The sequence below is a fragment of the Mirounga angustirostris genome, unplaced genomic scaffold, assembly GCF_029215605.1.
Source record: "Mirounga angustirostris isolate CCGP_5_RB_7025 unplaced genomic scaffold, mMirAng1.0.hap1 SCAF_17, whole genome shotgun sequence".
Lineage (NCBI taxonomy): Eukaryota > Metazoa > Chordata > Mammalia > Carnivora > Phocidae > Mirounga > Mirounga angustirostris.
Genome location: NW_026991725.1, coordinates 11,719,636 through 11,741,348, shown reverse-complemented (window position 1 = coordinate 11,741,348; position 21,713 = coordinate 11,719,636). Strand labels below are relative to the sequence as shown.

The window sequence follows — 21,713 nt, the reverse complement described above, 5'->3', positions numbered from 1 at the left end:
TACTACATTTAAAACAACCACTACAAGTTCAATAGCACACAGAGACTAAAATAATTTTCAAGCAGAATCCATCTACATTTCCAGATGCATTTTACTTCAATAAAGCAAAGGTTTTATGGAATATTATGCCAGCAATTCTTACTTGCTATTAAAAAAAAAAAAAAAACAAAAACAAAATCATGCCTAAGTAAAGATTATTTTGAAGAAATTTTCTAAATGTTAGTTTTGTAATATTAAAATCATTTTCGTTTTTGCTGCTGACATGAACCTATGCCCTTAAAAATTATTTTTAATATTTTTGCAAGCTTTTGTTACTATCTGCACTAGTATTTCCAAGACCACGACCCCATTTACTTTGTTATTAAAGCAAGAAAGTTCTCTAATGGGGCACCAGCCTGGCTCAGTCAGTGGAGCATACAACTCTTGATCTCAAGGTTGTGGGTTCAAGCCCCACATTGGTTGTAATTACTTAAAAATAAAATCTTAAAAAAAAAAAAAAAAAGAAAGTTCTCTAATACTTTCTGACACACACAAAGCAAAAATATACTTCCAGAAGAGAAAGAAGAGTCTGAATTCAAGAGGAAAAGATGATAGAAAACAAAAGATGAATAGTTACCTAGTTATTAATAAAGAGGGAAAAGGAGAGTAGGAGGATCCAATGCTTGCCTCATCCCTTGAACACAGCCAGATAAATATCAAATCATTCTGAACACCCAGGAAATCGATCTGATGACTGAGAGAACAAACTGTACAACTAGAGGGAGAAAAAAGGCCACATCGTGAAAGGTAGGAGGTGTAGAGATGTGATTTGGGGGAGAAAAGAATCACCGGTGCTACAGAGAGGAGAGAGCCCTGATCAGGGAGAGAGGCACAAGAGAAGGAGACAGAGACACAGAAGAGTGAGAGAGAGAAAGAGAACAGAGCTCAGGGCATTGCACAAGAAAAACATTTCCCCAAAACCACTGACGGGGAAATAAGAGGGACTGATTATTTCAAGTTTTTAAAAGCAGTGGAGCTCAAAGTCTTAAATTTGAGAAGTCTGCACCATCACCAGGTGAAGCCTGGAGGGCACAGAGGTGCTCCTGTGGAGAAGGAAGGCAGTGGCCCAGGAGCGGACAGCATGGTCTAAGGATTCCCTGGGTCACATTGGGAGAAACAGTTCCCCTTGTTCGAGTGTATCTGGGAGAGGTGGCACTGCCTTGTGAGGACAAAAGAGCCAGTGGGCGTCACTGAGCTGCCCCATTCATTAGCACAGAAGGAGCAGAAGCAGCTGCTGAGGGCAGCTAACTTGGATGCCAACTTTCGGCTACACTCTACCATAAACTCCAAGCCTCTGCACGTTCATGCAACTGACCTTCTGGGACAAACCAGCACTAGCCACAGCACAGTGAGACCCTCACCCAGAGGATCAGCGTGGGTCTGTGCTGCACCAGGTCCCTAAAATTTGGAGTTTGAAACCCAGCCAGTGGGCCTGAGATCAAACACAGGAGCACTATGCCCCGGGTGAGCAGATGGCTTGGACATAGATAGGATGAAGAGAGGGATCTGACGGAAGCTGGGGACAAAAGAGGGGAGACTGTTCACACTTCTATGAGGGCTTCCTGAATAGCAGAAGGCACGAACTCCCCTCTCCAAGGACAAGAGAGTCAGCTGATGCCATTTTTACCCCTGTCCATCAGCAGGGATGGACTTCAGTGAGCAGCACAGTGCCCACAGGGGAGGCGTGAGCTACTTACACCAAGCCCCGAACCCTGCACTGTGCAGGTACTTCTTTACTAAGACAAGTGTGCCTGAGAGTCAAAGAAGCAGCAGGCCCCTTCCCCAGAAGACCAGCACAAACCCCCAAACACACCAAGCCTACTGACCATACAGTACTGCAAAGCTTCAGCTCCAGGGGAAATAGGATCCAGCCTCTTTTAATAAGCAGATCAAAACACACTTAGTTAAAACTCGCCATACAGTGGACAAGGTCCAAACATTCCCAACTGCAGTCAAGGAGAAATTCTACAGAGGACAGACACATGGGAAAGAGCAGCCAAACACAATAGCAGAGTACACCAGAAACACTTCCTAAAGCTCCAGGCTCTCGAGACTATCAGACCTCTTAATATAGCCATTACTCTCAGGAGCAGGAAACATAACAGGCTTTCCTAACACAAAGAAGAAAGAGACCTAGACAAAATGCCAAGACAGAGGAATTCATTCCAAAAGAAAGAACAAGAAGAGATTACAGCCAGGATTTAATCAAAACAGATACAAGTAATATGCCTGAACCAGAATTTAAAACAGCAATCGTAAGGATACTAGCTGGGCTTGAGAAAAGCACAGAAGACACCAGGGAGTCCTTTACCACAGAGATAAAAGACCTAAAAACTAGACAGGCCAAAATAAAAAATGCTATAACCAAGATACAAAACTGATTGGATGCAATGACCACAAGGATGGAAGAAGCAAAGGAACTAATAAGTGATATAGATGATATAATTATGGAAAACAAGCTGAAAAGAAGAGGGAAAGAAAAATATTGGACCACAAATGCAGACTTAGAGAACTCAGCAACTCCCTAAAGCATAGTAAGATTCATATCATAGAAGTCCCAGAAGAAGAAAAGAGGGAAAAGGGGCCAGAAGGTTTATTTGTCCAAATTATAGCCGAAAACTTCCTTCATCTGGAGAAGGAAACAGACATCCAAATCCAGGAGGCACAGAGAACTCCCATTAAAATCAACAAAACCAAGCTAACACCACGACATATCATAGTAAAATTTTCAAAATAAAGAGATAAGGAAAGAATCCTGAAAGCAGCGAGGGCAAAGAAATCCCCAACCTACAAAGGAACACAAGGTTAGCAGATCTCTCCACAGAAACTTGGCAAGCCAGAAGAGAGTGGCATGATATATTCAACGTGCTGAATGGGAAAAATACGCAGCCAAGAATACTTGATCCTGCAAGGCTGTCATTCAAAATAGAAGGAGAGATAAAGAGTTTCCCAGACAAACAAAAACTAAAGAAGTTCATAACTACTAAACCAGCCCTACAAGAAATACTAAAGGAGACTCTTTGAGTGGGAAATAAAAACCAAAGCAACCAAGACTAGAAAGGAAGAAAGAAAATCTCCAGAAACACTGACTTTACAGGTAATACAATGGCACCAAAATTCATATCTACCAATAATCACTCTGAATGTAAATGGACTAAATGCTCCAATCAAAAGACACAGGCCATCAGAATGGATAAAAAAATAAGACCCATCTATATGGGTCTCATTTAGACCCAAGAGACTCATTTTAGACCTAAAGACACCTGCAGATTGAAAGCCTGGCTGGCTTAGTTGGTGAAACATGCAACTCCTGATCTGGGGATTGTGATTTTGAGCCCCATGTTGGGTGAGGAGCCGACTTAAAAAACAAAGTGAGCATTTATCATGCTAATGGACATCAAAAGAAAGCCAGATTAGCCGTATCTATATCAAACAAACTAGATTTTAAACCAAAGACTGTAACGAGAGATGAAGGGCACTATACCATAATAAAGGGGTCTATCCAACAAGAACCTAACAATTGTAAATATTTATGCCCCCCAACTTGGGAACATCCAAATATATAAATCAATTAATAACAAACATAAAGAAGCTCCTTGATAATGATACAATAATAGTAGGGAATTTAACACCCAAATTACAACGGACAGATCATCTAAGCAGAAAATCAACAAGGCAACAATGGCTTTGAATGACACACTGGACCAGATGGACTTAACAAATATATTCAGAACATTTCATCCTAAAACAACAGAATACACATTCTTTTCAAGCGCATATGAAACATTCTCCAGAATAGAACACATAATTGGTCACAAATCAGGCCTCAGCAAGTACAAAAAGACTGAGATCATACCATGCATATTTTCATACCACAACACTATGAAACTTGAAGTCAACCACAAGTAAAAATGCAGAAAGACCACAAACACGTGGGGATTAAAGAACATCCTACTAGGGCCCCTGGGTGGCTCAGTTGGTTAAGCGACTGCCTTCGGCTCAGGTCATGATCCTGGAGTCCCGGGATCGAGTCCCGCATCGGGCTCCCTGCTCGGCAGGGAGCCTGCTTCTCCCTCTGACCCTCCCCCCTCTCATGTGCTCTCTGTCTCTCTCATTCTCTCGGTCTCAAATAAATAAATAAAATCTTTAAAAAAAAAAAAAGAACATCCTACTAAAGAATGAACAGGTTAACCAGAAAATTAGAGAAGAAAAAAAAAAAAAAAAAACCTGGGAGCAAATGAAAATGAAAACATGAGAGTCCAAACATCCCAAACCTTTGGGATGCAGCAAAAGCAGTCGTAAGAGGGAAGTACATAGCAATACAGACCTAACTCAAAAAGCAAGAAAAGTCTGAAATACACAACCTAACCTTACACCTAAAGAGCTAGAAAAGGAACAGCAAATAAAGCCTAAAGCCATCAAAAGAAGGGAAACAATACAGATTAGAACAGAAATAAATGATATAGAAACAAACAAACAAACAAAAAACAGTACAACAGATTCTTTCAAAGAATTAATAAAACTGATATGCCCCTAGCCAGACTTATCAAAAAGAAAAGAGAAAGGACCCAAATAAATAAAATCATGAATGAAAAAGGAGAGATCACAAGCAACACCACAGAAATACAACTAAAAGAGAATATTATGAAAAATTATATGCCCACAAATTAGGCAATCTGGAAGAAATTCATAAATTCCTAGAAACATATAAACTACTAAAACTGAAACAGGAAGAAATAGAAAATTTGAATACCAGAATAGAAATTGAAATAGTAATCAAAAATCTCCCAACAAACAAAAGTCCAGGGCCAGATGCCTTCCCAGGGGAATTCCAGCAAACATTTAAAGTGTTAATACCTATTCTTTTCAAACTGTTCCAAAAAAATAGAAATGGAAGGAAAACGTCCAAACTCTTTCTGTAAGGCCAGCATTACCTTGATCCCAAAACCAGACAAAGACCCCACCAAAAAGGAAATTACAGACCAATATCCCTGATTGACATGGATGCCAAAATTCTCACCAAGATACTAGCCAATAGGATCCAACAGTACATTAAAAGAATTATTAACCACAATCAAGTGGGATTTATTCCTGGGCTGCAAAGGTGGTTCAATATTTGCAAATAAACCAACGTGACAGACCACATTAATAAAAGAAAGGATAAGAACCATATGATCCTTTCAACAGATGCAGAAAAGGCATCTGACAAAATGCAGCATCCATTCTTGATAAAATCCATTCTCAACAAAGTAGGGATAGATAGAACATATCTCAACATCACAAAGGTCATATACAAAAGACCCAGAGCTAATATCATCCTCAATGGGGAAAAACTGAGAGCTTTTCCTCTATAGGCAGGAACAAGACAGGGATGTCCACTCTCACCACTGTTAATCATAATACTGGAAGTCCTAGGTGCAGCAGTCAGACAACAAAAAGAAAGACATCCAAATCGGAAAGGAAAAAGTCAAACTTCCACTATTCACAGATGACATGATACCCTACATAGAAAACCCAAAAGACTCCACCAAAAAAGTGCTAGTACTGATACACAAATTCAGCAAAGTCGCAGGGTACAAAATCACCATATAGAAATCTATTGCATTTCTTTTTTTTAAGAATTTATTTATTTATTTGAGAGGGAGAGGGAATGAGCAGTGTGGAAGGGCAGAGGGAGAGAGAAAGGGAGAAGCAGACTCCCTGCTGAGCAGGAAGCCCAATGCGGGACTCGATCCCAGGACCCTGGGATCATGACCTGAGTCAAAGGCAGACGCTTAACCAACTGAGCCACCAAGGTGCCCCTGCTGCATTTCTATACACCAACAACGAAGCAGCAGGAAGAGAAATCATGGAATCAATCCTATTTACAATTGCACCAAAAACCATTAGATACCTAGGAATAACCCTAACCGAAGAGGTAAAAGATCTGTACTCTGAAAACTATAAAACAATTATGAAAGAAATTGAAGATGACACAAGGAAATGGAAAGATATTCATGCTCATGGATTGGAAGAACAAATATTGTTAAAAAGTCTATACTACCCAAAGCAATCTACACATTTAAGGCAATCCCTATCAAAATACCACCAGCATTTTTCAGAGAGCTAAAATAATCCTAAAATTTGTATGGAACCAGAAAAGACCCCAAATAGCCAAAGCAATCTTGAAAAAGAAAAGCAAAGCTGGAGGCATCACAACTCCAGACTTCAAGGTATATTACAAAGCTGTAGTCATCAAGGCAACATGGTACTGGCACAAAAACAGACACAGACCAATGGAACAGAACAGAAAATGCAGAAATGGCCCACACCATATGGTCAACTAATGTTTAACAAAGCAAGAAAGAATATCCAGTGGAAAAAAAGACAGTCTCTTCAACAAATGGTGTTGGGAAAACTGGACAACCACATGCAGAAGAATGAAATTGGACCATTTTCTTACACCATACACAAAAATAAATTCAAAATGGATGAAAGGCCTATATTTGAGACAGGAAATCATCAAAATCCTCGAGGAAAAAACAGGCAGCAACTTCTTACTAGACATGTCTCCGGAGGCAAGGGAAACAAAAGCAAATATGAACTACTGGGACTTCAAGATAAAAAGCTTCTGCACAGGGAAGCCTGTGTGGCTCAGCCCATTAAGCGTCTGCCTTTGGCTCAGGTCATGATCCTAAGGTCCTGGGATCAAGTCCCGCGTCAGGCTCCTTGCTCATCAGGGAGCCTGCTTCTCCCTCTGCCTGCCATTCCTCCTACTTGTTCGCACGCTCTCTCTCTCTGATTAAAAAAAAAAAAAAAGTTTCTGGCACAGCGAAGAAAACAATCAACAAAACTAAAAGGCGACCTACTGAATGGGAGAAGATATTTGCAAATAACATATCTGATAAAGGGCTAGTATCCAAAATCTATAAAGAACTTACTAAACTCAACACCCCAAAAAAACAAATAATCCAGTTAAGAAATGGGCAGAAGACATGAATAGACATTTTTCCAAAGAAGACATCCAGATGGTAACAAACACATGAAAAGATGCTCAACAACACTCAACATCAAGGAAATGCAAATCAAAACCATGATGAGATACCGCCTCACACCTGTCAGAATGGCTAAAATTAACAACACAAGAAGCAACAGGTGTTGGTGAGGATGCAGAGAAAAAGGAACCCTCCTAACACTGTTAATGGGAATGCAAACTGGTGCAGCCACTCTGGAAAACAGTATGGAGGTTCCTCAAAAAGTTAAAAATAGAACTATCCTATGACCCAGCAATTACACTCCTAGGTATTCAGCCAAAGTATACAAAAATACTGATTTGAAAGGGCACTTGCACCATGATGTTTATAGCAGCATTATCAACAATAGCCAAATTACAGCAAGAGCTCAAATGTCCATCAACTGATGAATGTCTAAAGATGATGTGGTGTCTGGAAAACAGTATGGAGGTTCCTCAGAAAGTTGAAAATAGAGCTACCCTACAACCCAGCAACTGCACTACTGGGTATTTACCCCAAAGATACAAATATAAGGATCTGAAGGGGTACATGCACCCCAGTGTTTATAGCAGTACTGTCCACAATAGCCAAACTATGGAAAGAGCCTAGATGTCCATCAACAGATAAGCAGATAAAGAAGTGGTATATGTATGTATACACACACACACACACACACACACAGAGGAATATGACTCAGCCATCAAAAAGAATGAAATCTTGCCATTTGCAACAATGTGGCTGGAGCTAGAGTGTATTATACTAAGCTAAATAAATCAGTCAGAGAAAGACAAATATCATGATTTCACTCATGTGGAATTTAAGAAACAAAACATGAACAAAGGAGAAGGGGGGGAAAAAAGAGGGAGGCAAATCATAAGAGACTCTTAACTACAGAGAACAAACTGAGGGTTGATGGAGGGAGGTGGGCAGAAATGGGCTAACTGGGTGATGGATATTAAGGAGTGCACTTGTGATGAGCACTAAGGTGTTATATGTAAGTGATGAATCACTAAATTCTACTCCTGCACCCAATATTACACGATATGTCAACCAACTAGAATTTAAATAAAAACTTAAAAAAAAAAGAAAAGGAAATATACACTAGTAAGCAAGGAAACTGAAGTCATAAAAAGAAAAAAAATAAAACTATAACCTTTCAAAGAGAAACACAGCAGGAAAAGTTTATATGTCATAAATAATCACCCAGACAAATGAATATTTTATTTCCCACAAACAGGGCCCAACAAGTTGCCATTATTTTTTTTTTAAAGATTTTATTTATTTATTTGAGAGAGAGAGAATGAGAGACAGAGAGCATGAGAGGGAGGAGGGTCAGAGGGAGAAGCAGACTCCCTGCCGAGCAGGGAGCCCGATGCGGGACTCGATCCCGGGACTCCAGGATCATGACCTGAGCCAAAGGCAGTCGCTTAACCAACTGAGCCACCCAGGCGCCCCAAGTTGCCATTATTTGAGTGAACCGCTAATAAAGAATCCAAAATTCAAAAGAAGCCCATTTGCAGAAGTGCAACTTAGCCTCTCTCTCCTGGACAGTAGCTTTCAAAAAGATATACAGCATCATATTCTTAAACTCTTAGAGGAGATGAAGACTCAAGAGTAGGATATCAGTCAAAATCCAACTAGAGAATGAAAACAACTCAGTGTGTTCATAATTGGGGATTTAATGAAGACAAATGGTTACACAGATGACGGAATAGCTGAGAGACCAAAAAAGAAACTGTGAGGCTACCTACTGCATTAGCGGCAGCAGGAAGCCATGACTGCCCTAGGCTAGAGAGACACCGGAGTGCAGGGTGCTGGGTCACCCGGCAGAAGCTGGAACACCACTGGAGCTACCTAGAAGAAGCCAGAACCACAGAGGAAATGCAGCCACTAACAGAGAGAGGAGAGGGAAGAGTACTCTCCCCTTTCTTCCATCCTCTCCTTCAATTTCTCACCAGTGCCTCCCAAACTCAGCAGAAGACAATAGACATGGTATCGTGGGAAACAGACAAGGGACGGCCACCTAGCAAAACAGTGCAGGAAGGAGCAATGAAATGGAATGTAGGAATGTATCTGAGAACAAAAGGGCCAATCCAGACATAAATTCTGTTCAGGAAAAATTAATTCTAAAGTCTAAAACATTCAACAGTAATAAGTGTGCAGTTATAAATCCTAGACATCTCATCAAATTTGAATTAATAACTTCTTTTCTAAGAAATCTGTATGTCCTAGAGTTTAAGGCTAGGCACTGTATGTTACAGTTACTTTCAGACTTGTACAATACAGTATCAGTTCTAATGAAGTCTCTATAGTATGATTATATTACTTTTTAAACTAAAAATGAATTTATTTTGAAAACTAAAAAGTTACTGTAAGAGAAAGTAATCTGACTAAAGTTAAGAGTTCTCATTTTGGAATCAGGTCAACCTCAAACAAACATTTAATTTATATGTCCCAAAAAAGTTAAAACCATACCATTTAAATCTGCATTTTCAAATCTGACCCAGACTATTTTCTCCTTTTCTTCTGTTAGAGGTGTTCCACTGTAAGCCTGCATAGTAAACAGAAACGTTTGAATAAAAATGTTTTACAGTCTAATATTACTGATGTTCAAGACAAAAAGTAACTTAAATAAAGCCAGCCCTATCCCTCTCCAATTCCACCAATCCTACATTTTGGGAACCAATTCTGTAATATTTTTACTCCCAAAGTTATCCCGAGTCTGATAATCTTGGTTAAAGGAATTTTACCCATTAAAGAATTGCAGAAACCTAAAATACAAAGATCTTAGTCTATTAGAAAGCATCACTATAATGCAAAGGCACTCAATAAACTAAATCATGCCTATATTGGCCAACAAATAAGAAGGCTTAAGAAATAAACAAAACTGGGGGCACCTGGGTGGCTCAGTTGGTTAAGCGACTGCCTTCGGCTCAGGTCATGATCCTGGAGTCCCGGGATCGAGTCCCGCATCGGGCTTCCTGCTCAGCAGGGAGTCTGCTTCTCCCTCTCCCGCTCCCCCCTCTTGTGCTCTCTCTCTCTCAAATAAATAAATAAAATCTTTAAAAAAAAAAAAAAGAAACAAACAAACAAACAAAACTGGGGCGCCTGGGTGGCTCAGTCGTTAAGCGTCTGCCTTTGGCTCAGGTCATGATCCCAGGGTCCTGGGATCGAGCCCCGCATCAGGCTCCCTGCTCGGCAGGAAGCCCGCTTCTTCTCCCTCTCCCACTCCCGCTGCTTGTGTTCCCTCTCTCGCTGTCTCTCTCTCTGTCAAATAAATAAATAAAATCTAAAAAAAAAAAAAGAAATAAACAAAACTACCACATGTATCTATTTAGTCCCAGGTGTTTATGACCGGGTAATTACGCACTATCTAGAATTTTCAAAAGTATTACTACCAACTTGCCTTCAGTTCCAGGTGGAAGGCAAGGGCCAGAGTTGGGGGTGAAAAAAAAAAGTACACTATGACTTTTTCAGTCTTTTTAAAAGATTTTATTTATTTAGTCATGAGAGACAGAGAGAGAGAGAGGCAGAGGGAGAAGCAGGCTCCCAAGGAGCAGAGAGCCCGATGCGGGACTTGATCCCAGGACCCCAGGATCATGACCTGAGCCGAAGGCAGACACTTAACCATCTGAGCCACCCAGGCACCCTGACTTTTTCAGTCTTTTGTCTGGCTTCTAGACCCAACCTATTAGCTGGTTTCTACAGGCCTGCAAGGTTCACAAAGATAAGCATAAGCTGCCATGAAATCATAGGAAAAGTGTCAATGGTATCCGTCAGTATTCAAAGGGAGTCATTTCTTCATAAAGCAAATGTTTCTATTTAAAAGTTTTAAAGACTGTATATATTAATAAGCATTTAGAATGTCAACAAAAGACCTGCAATATTCTCAATTATAAAGTGAAACTCAGTTCACAAAACAATGAATATAAGCTATACCAAAAGCATACAAAAACTACCATCCTGCAGATAATGTGTTATACGTAACCTGCTTTAAATTTCCATGCCAATTTACAGCCGCTGTACTGTATCATACAAGGTATTAACTTGTATGGTGACTGAAAATCATCTACAGTGAAAATACTACTAAAAGACAGAATTACTTCAACAGATTTACTATACAACAGAAATTATCTTACAAATCCTTACCATTTCATTGTCTTTAAAAAAAAAAAAAGAACCACCAAGTGAGATGTGTATAGGGTAATCAGTTCCTTTGGAAAAGAGGAAAGCTTACCCTAAAGCCAACTAATTCATCAACTTTATCTTCGACCACCTCGTCCTCACTTCCTTCCTCTTCTTTTCATCCTTGAAAACTCTTTTAAAAATAAACTTTAGGAGGGGCGCCTGGGTGGCTCAGTCGGTTAAGCGTCTGCCTTCGGTTGAGGTCGTGATCTCAGGGTCCCAGCTCCCTGCTCAGTGAGGAATCTGCTTCTCCCTGTCCCTCTGCCCCTCCCCGCTGCTGGTGGTCTCTCCCTCCCTCTCTCTCTCTGAAATAAATAAATAAAATCTTTTTAAAAAATAAATAAACTTTAGGGACACATGGGTGGCTCAGTCAGTTAAGCCTCTGCCTTGGGCTCAGGTCATGATCTCAGGGTCCTGGGATCGAGCCTTGCATCAGGCTCCCTGCTCAGCGGGAAGTATGCTTCTCCCTCTCCCTCTGCCTCTTCACCACCCACCCCTACCCCCACCCTCACCTCTGCTTGTGTGCGTGCTCTCACTCGCACTCTTTCTCTCTCTCAAATAAATAAAATCTTTAAAAAAAAATAATAAATAAACTTTATATTTTGGAATAATTTTAGATTATTAAATATAGTACAGAGTTCTCATATACCCCTCAGCCAGTTTCCCCTAATGTTAACTAACCAAATCCGACCTTGCCTTGGTACATTTGTCAAAACTATGACATTGACATTGATGCACTACTATTAATTAAGCCTCAGACTTTATTTGGATTTCATCAGTTTTTCCACTAATGTCCTTTCTCTGTTCCAGCATCCAATCTAGAATAGCACAGTGCATTGAAGAGAACTTTTTTTTCCCCACATCACGTTCTCCTTTAATCTGGTAAAGCAATAACATTTTTCAAAATTTTCTTCAGTACAGCAGATTATAAGGCTGTTTATCACCTGCAGCATTATTCAACATTCTCCCAATTCCTTTGCAACATTTGCAGGATGCTCTCCTTTGATTTCTGAGCGATATGCCGAACATAACAAAGTTGAATGAGGTCTTTCACTATACTGGGATTCTTGAACTCCTTTTCTTTCCCCTTCGGGGGAAAATAAGACTTTCAAAACAAGCCCTGTATGCTTTTGCTATGTCTTCAAGTTTTCCTCTGTCCTTAGAAGACATGGTGTTCTCCACTAAGCCTTCTTGAGAAAATTCTGTGAAACCAACTGAGACATCTGAATGCTGCTTCTTGTGTGTCTTCCTGAAGGTTTGCACAGAGAAGGCACGTGTGGGTATTTTCTTCTCAGTGAGGCACGTACCCACCCAGTGCCCATCCAGCTGTCATTTGGTATCCTAATAGAGCTCAGTGCACTACTACACCAGAGGTTTCCCCCACCTTCCAGCACCGATTATTTGCCCTCCTTCTACAACCAAGATCCAACTACTTTAGCCCTCTCATTTAGAATCAAAACTTTCACCCCATTATTGACAGGATTTATTTATTTCTCCTTTTACTCCTTACCAGGTTTCTAACACATAAACACATTCATAAGCATAAAGTTATTGTTGCACTTTGCCTTTTTATTATTGAACTTTAAAAGACAGTTACAATCACAGTAGATACGCTGTATTTATATGTTGTATGTACATATTTTTTTTTTGACTGCACAGAAAATCACCTCCATTGTGTCAAAAGGTATGTAATTTCTAATTACAGCAAATAATACTGTAGGGATCACATACCATAATTTGCTTGACTGCTACTGACATTTGGGCTAGCTACAATTTGTTACACTGAAAATGCAGAACTTTCACACACATACACTGAAATGAAAAGTTCTGCGCTTTACCTTTCTTCTTTGCTGAATTATTTTTTTTAAAGATTTTATTTATTTATTTGAGAGAGAGAATGAGATAGAGAGAGCATGAGAGGGGGGAGGGTCAGAGAGAGAAGCAGACCCCCCGCTGAGCAGGGAGCCCGATGCGGGACTCGATCCCAGGACTCCAGGATCATGACCTGAGCCGAAGGCAGTCGCTTAACCAACTGAGCCACCCAGGCGCCCCTGCTGAATTATTTTTTAATAGATTTTCATGAGTAAAATTATCAGATCAAAGAGCACAGCTAAAGGCATCTATAGCCAACAATAACATCTGTTAAACACACTGGGAATTCACTCTATCTGTAATAGATGAAGAAGTGGACACCAGTCTAACAACACATTTTCTCCCTTTTGTGGGTATCTGGAAACCCAGAGGATAATTCCTAGGCTCCAGAAATTCGACGATTTCCAGAATAGGAGTTGGAACATAACATCAGCAAAAAAATGTAATTTTCCAAATGGCTGACTGCAAAGTACCACTGGGGGATTCTGGATTAAAGGTGGAAAAAAAGAGGCCAGAGGTCACCAAAATGGCCCACCACCTGTGTTTATAAATAAAGTTTTATTTTAACACAGCCATGCCTTTTCCTTTAGATAAAAAGCAGTGCCGAGTAGTTGCAACAGATATTTTATGAACTGCAAAACTTATCTGGCCCTTTACAGAAAGTTTGCTAACTGCAGCACAAGACCAGGACACCTTAGGGAAAGGCACCAAGTATCCCTTCAACTTAACACAGTGCCCGACCCATAGTGGGTGCTCAAGTAAATGTCTGCTGCCTGAATTTTTGCTTTCTTTCCAGAGTAAACAGAATAATGACCTGCATAACATAAATGTCTTGAATGAATATTCTAATTCTTAGTTCCATGGCTACAACCTTACTTCCGTAGTTGCTACTCTGATCCAAATCTTCATAATCAATTGCAGAGATTATCCCCTTCCTAATGTTTAATGCTCAAAAAACTAAATTAATCTTTTTTTTCTGAATTAATCTTCTACCTTCCAGCATTTTTACCCTACCAATTTTAACAGACCCTATTTTCAATCTATTAGTCAATCTGGTATTCTTGTTTCTCTAGCAAATTCTCTATTCCCTCAAAGCCTCTGACCACAGCCTTTCTCCTGCCGCCAATAAAAACTGCTTGCTACACAGGGTTTCCACTAACACAAAAGGTGCCTTTGTAAAAATGTGATAAAGAGGCACTCTAGGGGGGCGCCTGGGTGGCTCAGTCGTTAAGCGTCTGCCTTTGGCTCAGGTCATGATCCCAGAGTCCTGGGATCGAGCCCCACATCAGGCTCCCTGCTCTGCGGGAAGCCTGCTTCTCCCTCTCCCACTCCCCCGCTTGTGTTCCTGCTCTCGCTATCTCTCTCTCTCTGTCAAGTAAATAAATACAATCTTTAAAAAAAAAAAAAAGAGGCACTCTAGGGGCAGGCAAATTACAAAAATTTTTAAATGCCCCTTCCTTGGAACCAGCCTCATGCCAGGGCTCAGGGCTTAAGAGAAAGAGCAGTTTGGAGAGATCAGGTTGGATTTCAGCCCCAGGTTACTCTCTAGAACTGGCATTCTGTGCAGAGTCCAAGATGCTCTTGGACAGCAACTCTGTTGCCTGCCATACCCAGCTAGCCAGTTTCCTCCAACATCCAATACCCAACCTTTCCATTCATTTCAACTGCTATTTCCAGTGTCCTTTAGGATTTGTCTTTCACTCTCTTTGCTACTCATTGTCTTAGCAATTACATATTCAATCTGTACTATCATGTATAACACTTACTGAAATGCTGCTGTAAACTCTGCTGTTTCAGCAATTTGACTTCCCTTAGTAACCAAGTTCCTCAAAATAGGAAAGCATTTATTATCCCTTACATGCCCCAGAGATCTCATCATTGTGACCCATTTCCATTAAAGTTATCTGAACATGATAAAGGAGTATCAACATTTCCTGATACTTTTCCTTATTTGATAAATACAACTTACATAATATAACTGAAATCTGGATTTTAGACTTTTCTAGGATGCTGTCATAAAGCTGGGACACTGGATCTATGAATTCCTTTTTTCAACAGCAAGGTTACAGATAGTCTGGCAGTCAGGAAACACTGACATCACCACAAGGAGAAAATACCTTTCCTTTCAGTAGCTCCACTGAACAGAGCTTCCCACAGCCTCTGTTTCACAAGACTCCCTGGAGGTTCTCACTACACACACACGTTACTGGATGCCACCTCAATTCCACTGAGTCAAACTCTCTGGGACGGGGCCTGGAAATGATTATTTTTAACACATGTGCCAAGTGATACTTGTGTTAAATCTGGGCAACAGTGCGCTAGATATGATCCCAGGACGGTTGCTCTCATTCTTTATTTATATAGAGAGAACTCAGTTATAAGTTAGAGTAACAAAGCATACCCTACTTGGCATAAAAATACTGCTCACCATGAAAGACATGTAGATTTGTGCTCAGTGTAGTATTTAGCTAATATAATGTCTAGTTAATGAAATGCAATGATCACTTCAGACAGGCAACATTTAACTAGGGCAAGAGAAAGATTCTGGAAATAAAACCCAACTACAGAATCCCAAGTCCCATCTCTCAACTAACATCTCACCTGATTCCTCTTAGGAGAGCAAGTCTTGAGGAATCATAATTGTGTCACTATCAGCATAAAACTAAGGCACATGTAATACTAACATGGATAGTTCTACCCTACCAATGTTCGGGATGCTAAAACATCAGAAGTCTTTCTGAAGTTGATGATACCAGGGTCAAGTTTAGGAAAGAGAACATTTCAGAACTTCCCTGGCCAATGGTAAAACCTACTATATTTCTGGAACTACACAGACACTTACCTGTGGCACGACATCCTGTAGAAAAGTCACAACACTTTCCATGTAGGACTGCTCCCTGAAAAAGAGGGAAATGGATAAAATTTACCCTGACAGCTTAAAACAAAACATGGAAAAGTGCTTTCTACAGCCCCTAAGAAAATTACTCACAATATTAAAAAAAGAAAAAAGACTAACTCTCATCAACCGGTAATTCTGCTATACTGCTTTCTAGTTTCTTTGTATATGTTATTAAATGAAATGCAAATGAGATATTAATCTTTTTAAACATCATCTCTTCTTAAAAGCCATGCTCTCTTAATTTGACATAGATATTCTAACTTGTATTTGAAGGAGTGATGACACAAGGCTAAGGCAGGACTTTCCTCTTGAGTCAAAGCAAAAGAATTCCCCAGTCAGAGCAAGAAAAACTGTGGCTGATGACTCAATACTTAGTGACCTCCTCTTTAAACTGGTTATGTACCTAGTCCTTTACCTGTATATAGCAAAATCAATTGGCATTTTGCTGCAAGCGCAGGCATTAGGAGATACTAAAAAATCCTCACAGAATTTTTGCCATAGACAAGACATGGGAAAATACTAAAATGCATAAAAGTGAAGAAAAATGATACTGGTAAGGTCACTAAGAGATTTTAAATGGGAAGTATATGCATTTCAGCAAGCGGAAAAAAATTCTTCAAAATACCAAATCAAATTAATTTCATTTCATGTGAAAAATTACATTTGAAGAAATTCATATATGAGTTATCCTAAATCCTATAAAAAAGCAGTATGCCTTAGATAGCTACAAAAACTGATTAGGCCTAAAAAAACAAAAAACACACACACAACAATTTGATTAGGCCTGCCTCTGCCCTCTCATTTTTCTGCCCCTCTCCTCACTCTGCTTCCGTCACCTGCAACTTCCATTCCTAGAATACACCAAGCTCTCTGAGTCAAGACCTTTATGCCAGCTTTCTTTCTGCCTGGATTCCTTCCCATACTCTTCCATCCCTTTCATTTCTCCAGCTTAAGTGTCACCTCCTCAGAGAGGCCTTTCCTGACAGCCTGAAGTCAGACTCCCCACTGTCATTCTCTATCAGAGCACACCGGGTGCTGATCAGAGCCTGTAATCACTTTACTCATTTACTGTTTCCCCCACTAGAATGTAAACTCTACTACAGAAAGGACTCCAACTCTCATGTTTACCTTCTATCTCCAGAATCTCTAAACCAGTACTTCAGGCACGCAGTAGATGCTCAAGCATTGTTTGTTAAAAGAATACAAATAAAAGATTTTTTAAAAACACTAAAATTATGTATTGAATAACAAAAAGCAATATAAGTTGGATACCACATATTCTATAGTGAGGCAACAGAGAATACTGCCGACATGCACGGACTCTGGGGACAAACTGCCTGGGTTTGATCCAGGTTCCCCTTCTTGGCTATTCCCAAGGACAATTTAATTAATTTCTCCCTGCTTTGGTTTTCTCACCTGTAAAATGAAGACTGAAAGAGTACCTAACTCATAGCTAATAACATGCTTAACTTGTTGCCATGGTCCATAGTTGTTAGCAAACAAATATGGCCCAGGGAAACCCAGGAGGGAAAAAAAGGAAATATTATAGCAAAATACTATATTATACATATACTTTTCTTAGTCTGAGAGGGCAATCTTTATGTAACATGCTAAACTGCCCAAGGGAATAATATAAAATGCTACAATTCCCTTATGAACATTTTAAAAGGTAGAAAACAAGTTTCACCTCCTTATCCAGATAATGAAGGATCTTCACTGTCCACGCTAACCTACTTTATATAGGTCAACTTCCCTATATTTCATTTATGAAAATAGCTTGCCTTACCCACATCTGCTCACTCTATTCCCTTTGTCTAAAATGTACCTTTGATTCTAATTGCCCAAACTCTACCCAGCCTTTAAAGTACATTAAGTTAGCTTCTTAATAAACCCTTTAGGATCTAAAATACTAAAATATTCCCACTAAATACTCCCACTAAAATACTCCCTCCCAATTCTCATGGTTTGCTGGCACCTTTTTTTATTGATTACAGTGATCTCAAGTATACATATCTTAAAACCACATTAGATCATATGCTCCTAGAAAGTATAAATAGGCTTTGGCAAAGAATGCTTAAAATATAGAATGTACTCTTTATGACACTGACTTTGAAACCTTCTGACTGAAACCTAAATAAGAGATACATTTTACATCAGGTTCTGGTCAACATATACATACATATGAATAGTGTGTGTCACAAAAGAATATTCCCAACTATATTTTCTATAATATGCTATTTCATTTTTTAAATATTGGTCTTGATCCACTGAATTGATCTAATGAGCCATCCATTTTTGAACCTGGAGTTTGAAAAAACATTAGTTCTTAGGATTTAGCACAGGCTTTTGATGTACCCTATAAATGTGAATACATTAACTTGATCCTCCAGTTATTCCTTTTATTTGGTCTTGGCAATATTTATCATCCTGTGAAGCCAAAATTAAATAGATTTTACAAAAGTAGTCAATGTTCAGAAAGGAACCCTGAACGCTAGCTACTACTCTGAACAAATTCTCTTTAGCTTTTAGGCTTATCTGAAATTTGCTTACGTGACAGCCTGGGGGCGAACCACAACTCCACCAGTACAACGACTGGGTCTTCTGGGAGAATCTGTAGCCATAGCTTCATTTGCTAAACCTGTTTCCAGCACAAAGAGATAGGGAAAAAAAATGGATTATTATTGTTGTGGGTAGGGGTAAGGGTTTATGGTTCCTCACTAGAGATCCCTTATGGAAAATGCCTAAATTGTAGGAAACCTTCCCAGCAATCCCCATTACAAGAGAAAGAGGGTAGACTGGGGAGGAAGTAGATAAAGAAGTTTTCTAATTATCATGAATTTTTTTTTATTTGGACTAAGCCTCAGAACCACAGAACTAGTTAAGACTCTTTCTTTCTGGACCCTCTGATCCCTCTGTTAACATAAGCTAGAAAGGTAAGGGATGGAGAGTCTAACACAAGATTTCCTAATAAAAACAAATGTGCTATCTCTGTGAGCCAAAATTAAAGAATTGTACTAAAATCCTGAAATAGTGAAAATACACATGGCACAATATTTTGAGACCTAATGGACAGTGAAATAATTAATGCCTTCCAACTAAGACTGTTGGGAAACTATGAGCAAGACTGCATACTGTAACTATGTATAGATAAATGTTAACTAGACTTATTGTGGTGATCATTTCACAATATGTACAAATATCAAAACATTATGTTGTAAAAAAAACATTATGTTGTACACCTAGAACTAATACAATGTTATATGCTGATTATGGCTATCAAAAAAAAAAAAAAAAGGACTGCATTGTCATAATCTAACAAGAGTTTTTAAACCATATTTGTCAACCCCCTGCTATTGTAACCTAAACACGAGAGCCTAAATAAGTAATAAAAATTTATATGACATTAGAAGCCCCTTATCCTTTCCTATCACATCACTGAATCCTGATCCTTGAATGTCCAATGAGCATCTGAATCACCTGGAAGGTTTTAAGAGCGTGGAGTGTACTTGGTTAAGGTTAAAAGAGGATTGACAGCAATATTAACGATCTCTTTCAGGGCTCAGGAAAGTCCACAGCCTGGAAGCAATCTTGAAAGCCCCTAAAACCATCACTTCCAAGTAGGGAGGATTCTATCACCTTATTTGAAAATTCCCAAACTGATGAGTCTCATCTGCTACTACAAAAACACCCCTTGCCCCACCTAGCCCAGGCACCCCTTCCTCAGTAGGTATCATCACCACCAGCCCCTCAGCCCTCTTATTTCCATTCCACCCTTTATTTCCCGAAACACAGCCTCCCAAGAAATGTCCTTTAAGGGCCCTGTCTCCTGAGGACGACCCTCGCCAGCCCCTCAGGCCCCACTCTCCTAAAAGACACTAGCACAGCTCTACCCACTTAACCTCCAACGCGGAGCCACCGCTGCCCCCGGCCGCCCTCTGGCCCCTTGCCCTTCCTCCCCTCCCCCTCCAATCTCGCTAGCTCTCCCTCGTCGAACCCCTGCCAGCCAAGCCCTCTCCCCTCACGCTGCCTGCCCCTCGTCCTCTCCAAGCCTCCCCAAAGCCACAGCCCCACCAGCCCTCTCACCCGCCGCCCCGCCGGTAAACGCTGTTCTCCCAGCTCAAGGCTCACTGTTTGGAGTCTCCCTTGTGATTGACGGCTACCACTTCCTACCACGCCTCAGCGGAACTACTTTTCTAGCCAATCCCAGAAGGAAACTGGCTACGGCCGGGCACCGCCCTTGGAGGTCAGCTTCGCCAACCAGCAAGTAGAAAAGAGGCGGACCCGCCTCCTGAATTTACCCAATCGGCTGGGGCTCCAGGGAAAACAAAACAGTATGTAAGTTCGGGTGAAGCCGAGGTGTCAGGTTCGGTTGCGAACGCAGGCAGGTAAGGAGAGTTACGAACACGTCTGTTTTTCTTTGCAGACAGCACACCTACGTGGCTTTGTCGAAAAGAATCATGCCGCAGACCCCTGTGCACTTCAGCTACGCGTCTCGGGCTGGGAGTCGGAGGTCGGGGGACCGGTCTGTTTACATCGAATTCTCGCGACAGCTAGTTCGAAGCACAAAGCACGTGGACATGGCAGCTGCCAATCACTTTCTGCTGGCCAGTCATCCATCCCGAACCCGCCTTCTGTCCCGCCCTTTTCGATGTGTTTACCTTCCGGGAGCCTAGGCTGGCTGGCGCGGTGGGCAGCCTTAGAGCCAAGGAGGTATTGATCTAAATGAGGGGCGCGGCCGGTGATCGTGTCAATTTGAGCGAAGTTTGTGGAGCCCGCTCGACTCCTTCCTTACCTGTTTCATCTCCCCTATGGAAGAGATCGCGGTTTCGCTAGTGTTATTGCGTCAGTTACATTTCTTTTATAATAATGATAACATTTATTGATTTATTGAACAAACGCTCAGCACAGTCTCAGCACTTCATAAGTACTATCAAAAGTAATACGGCAGTCCCATGAGGTTATAGCTTATTAATAGGCATGAGGTTTGTAACAAATTAGCTGACACAGCAGTAAAAATTCTAAGGTTTTAAGCACAATGGAGGATGGAAAAGATTAGTAGAGGAACTACCTCAACGGATATATGCAGTTAATCGAATGATAGATACAGGTACAGATATAGATATAGTTGTAGATACAGCCAAGAAACCACCCATTTTCTCTTGACGCTCTATCAGTGCCAATAAATAGCACACCCAAAGTGCTATTTATCAGGCTAATGTTTGAACATTGGCTAATAAAAGATTCTGATAATTTATCTCTCACTACACACACAAACTCCGAGTACCATCGGCCTTTTAAGATTTGCTTCCTACACTAAACCCACTAACGGAAGAATCTTTCCAACATTCTAAATTCCTTTTGCTCTTACTGCTTTCTATCACTGTTACTTCTTTGCTGTATTTGAAATCTTCTAGAGTTTCTCTTGTGCATATCTCATTTTCCCCAACTAGAAAGTTAAATTCTTCCTAGGCATTAGAAGACTAAAGTTTTCACATTGTTCAATCCCTTTTAACACTCAACAGCCCTGAACACAACAGGTATTTTAAAATTCAGACTTATTCGAATTAAATAATTACTGTTTTCATGTTGTCCAGACCCAGGGCAGGAATAAAGAGGAAATCCAGAGGAAACCAATAGGTAATAATCACAAGTGGGATAACCAGCATTTGTATAAAGTTATTCAGTTTAAATAGCTGTTTCATATGCATTGTTAAACTTCATAGCTC

At 40.3% G+C, this 21,713-nt stretch overlaps 1 protein-coding gene across 9 annotated transcripts in view; it reads right to left on the bottom strand.

Annotated features, from left to right (window-relative positions):
• The window catches only part of BCAS3 (BCAS3 microtubule associated cell migration factor), a 599,947-nt gene extending 579,782 nt beyond the window's left edge, over positions 1 to 20,165 (bottom strand). For 8 of the 9 annotated variants that reach the window (XM_054510917.2, XM_054510920.2, XM_054510919.2 and 5 more), the window contains exons 1-4: positions 20,071 to 20,165; positions 18,538 to 18,625; positions 15,931 to 15,985; positions 9,507 to 9,582 (exon numbers count right to left, since the gene is read on the bottom strand). In XM_054510917.2, the coding sequence (XP_054366892.1) occupies positions 9,507 to 9,582; positions 15,931 to 15,985; positions 18,538 to 18,608 (202 nt within the window). In that variant the 5' untranslated portion in view covers positions 18,609 to 18,625; positions 20,071 to 20,165. Of the gene's footprint in view, positions 1 to 9,506; positions 9,583 to 15,930; positions 15,986 to 18,537; positions 18,626 to 20,070 lie in introns of those variants that run through there. The other variant, XM_064582314.1, reaches the window with a different exon arrangement.
• Between the last annotated feature and the right edge of the window lie 1,548 nt (positions 20,166 to 21,713).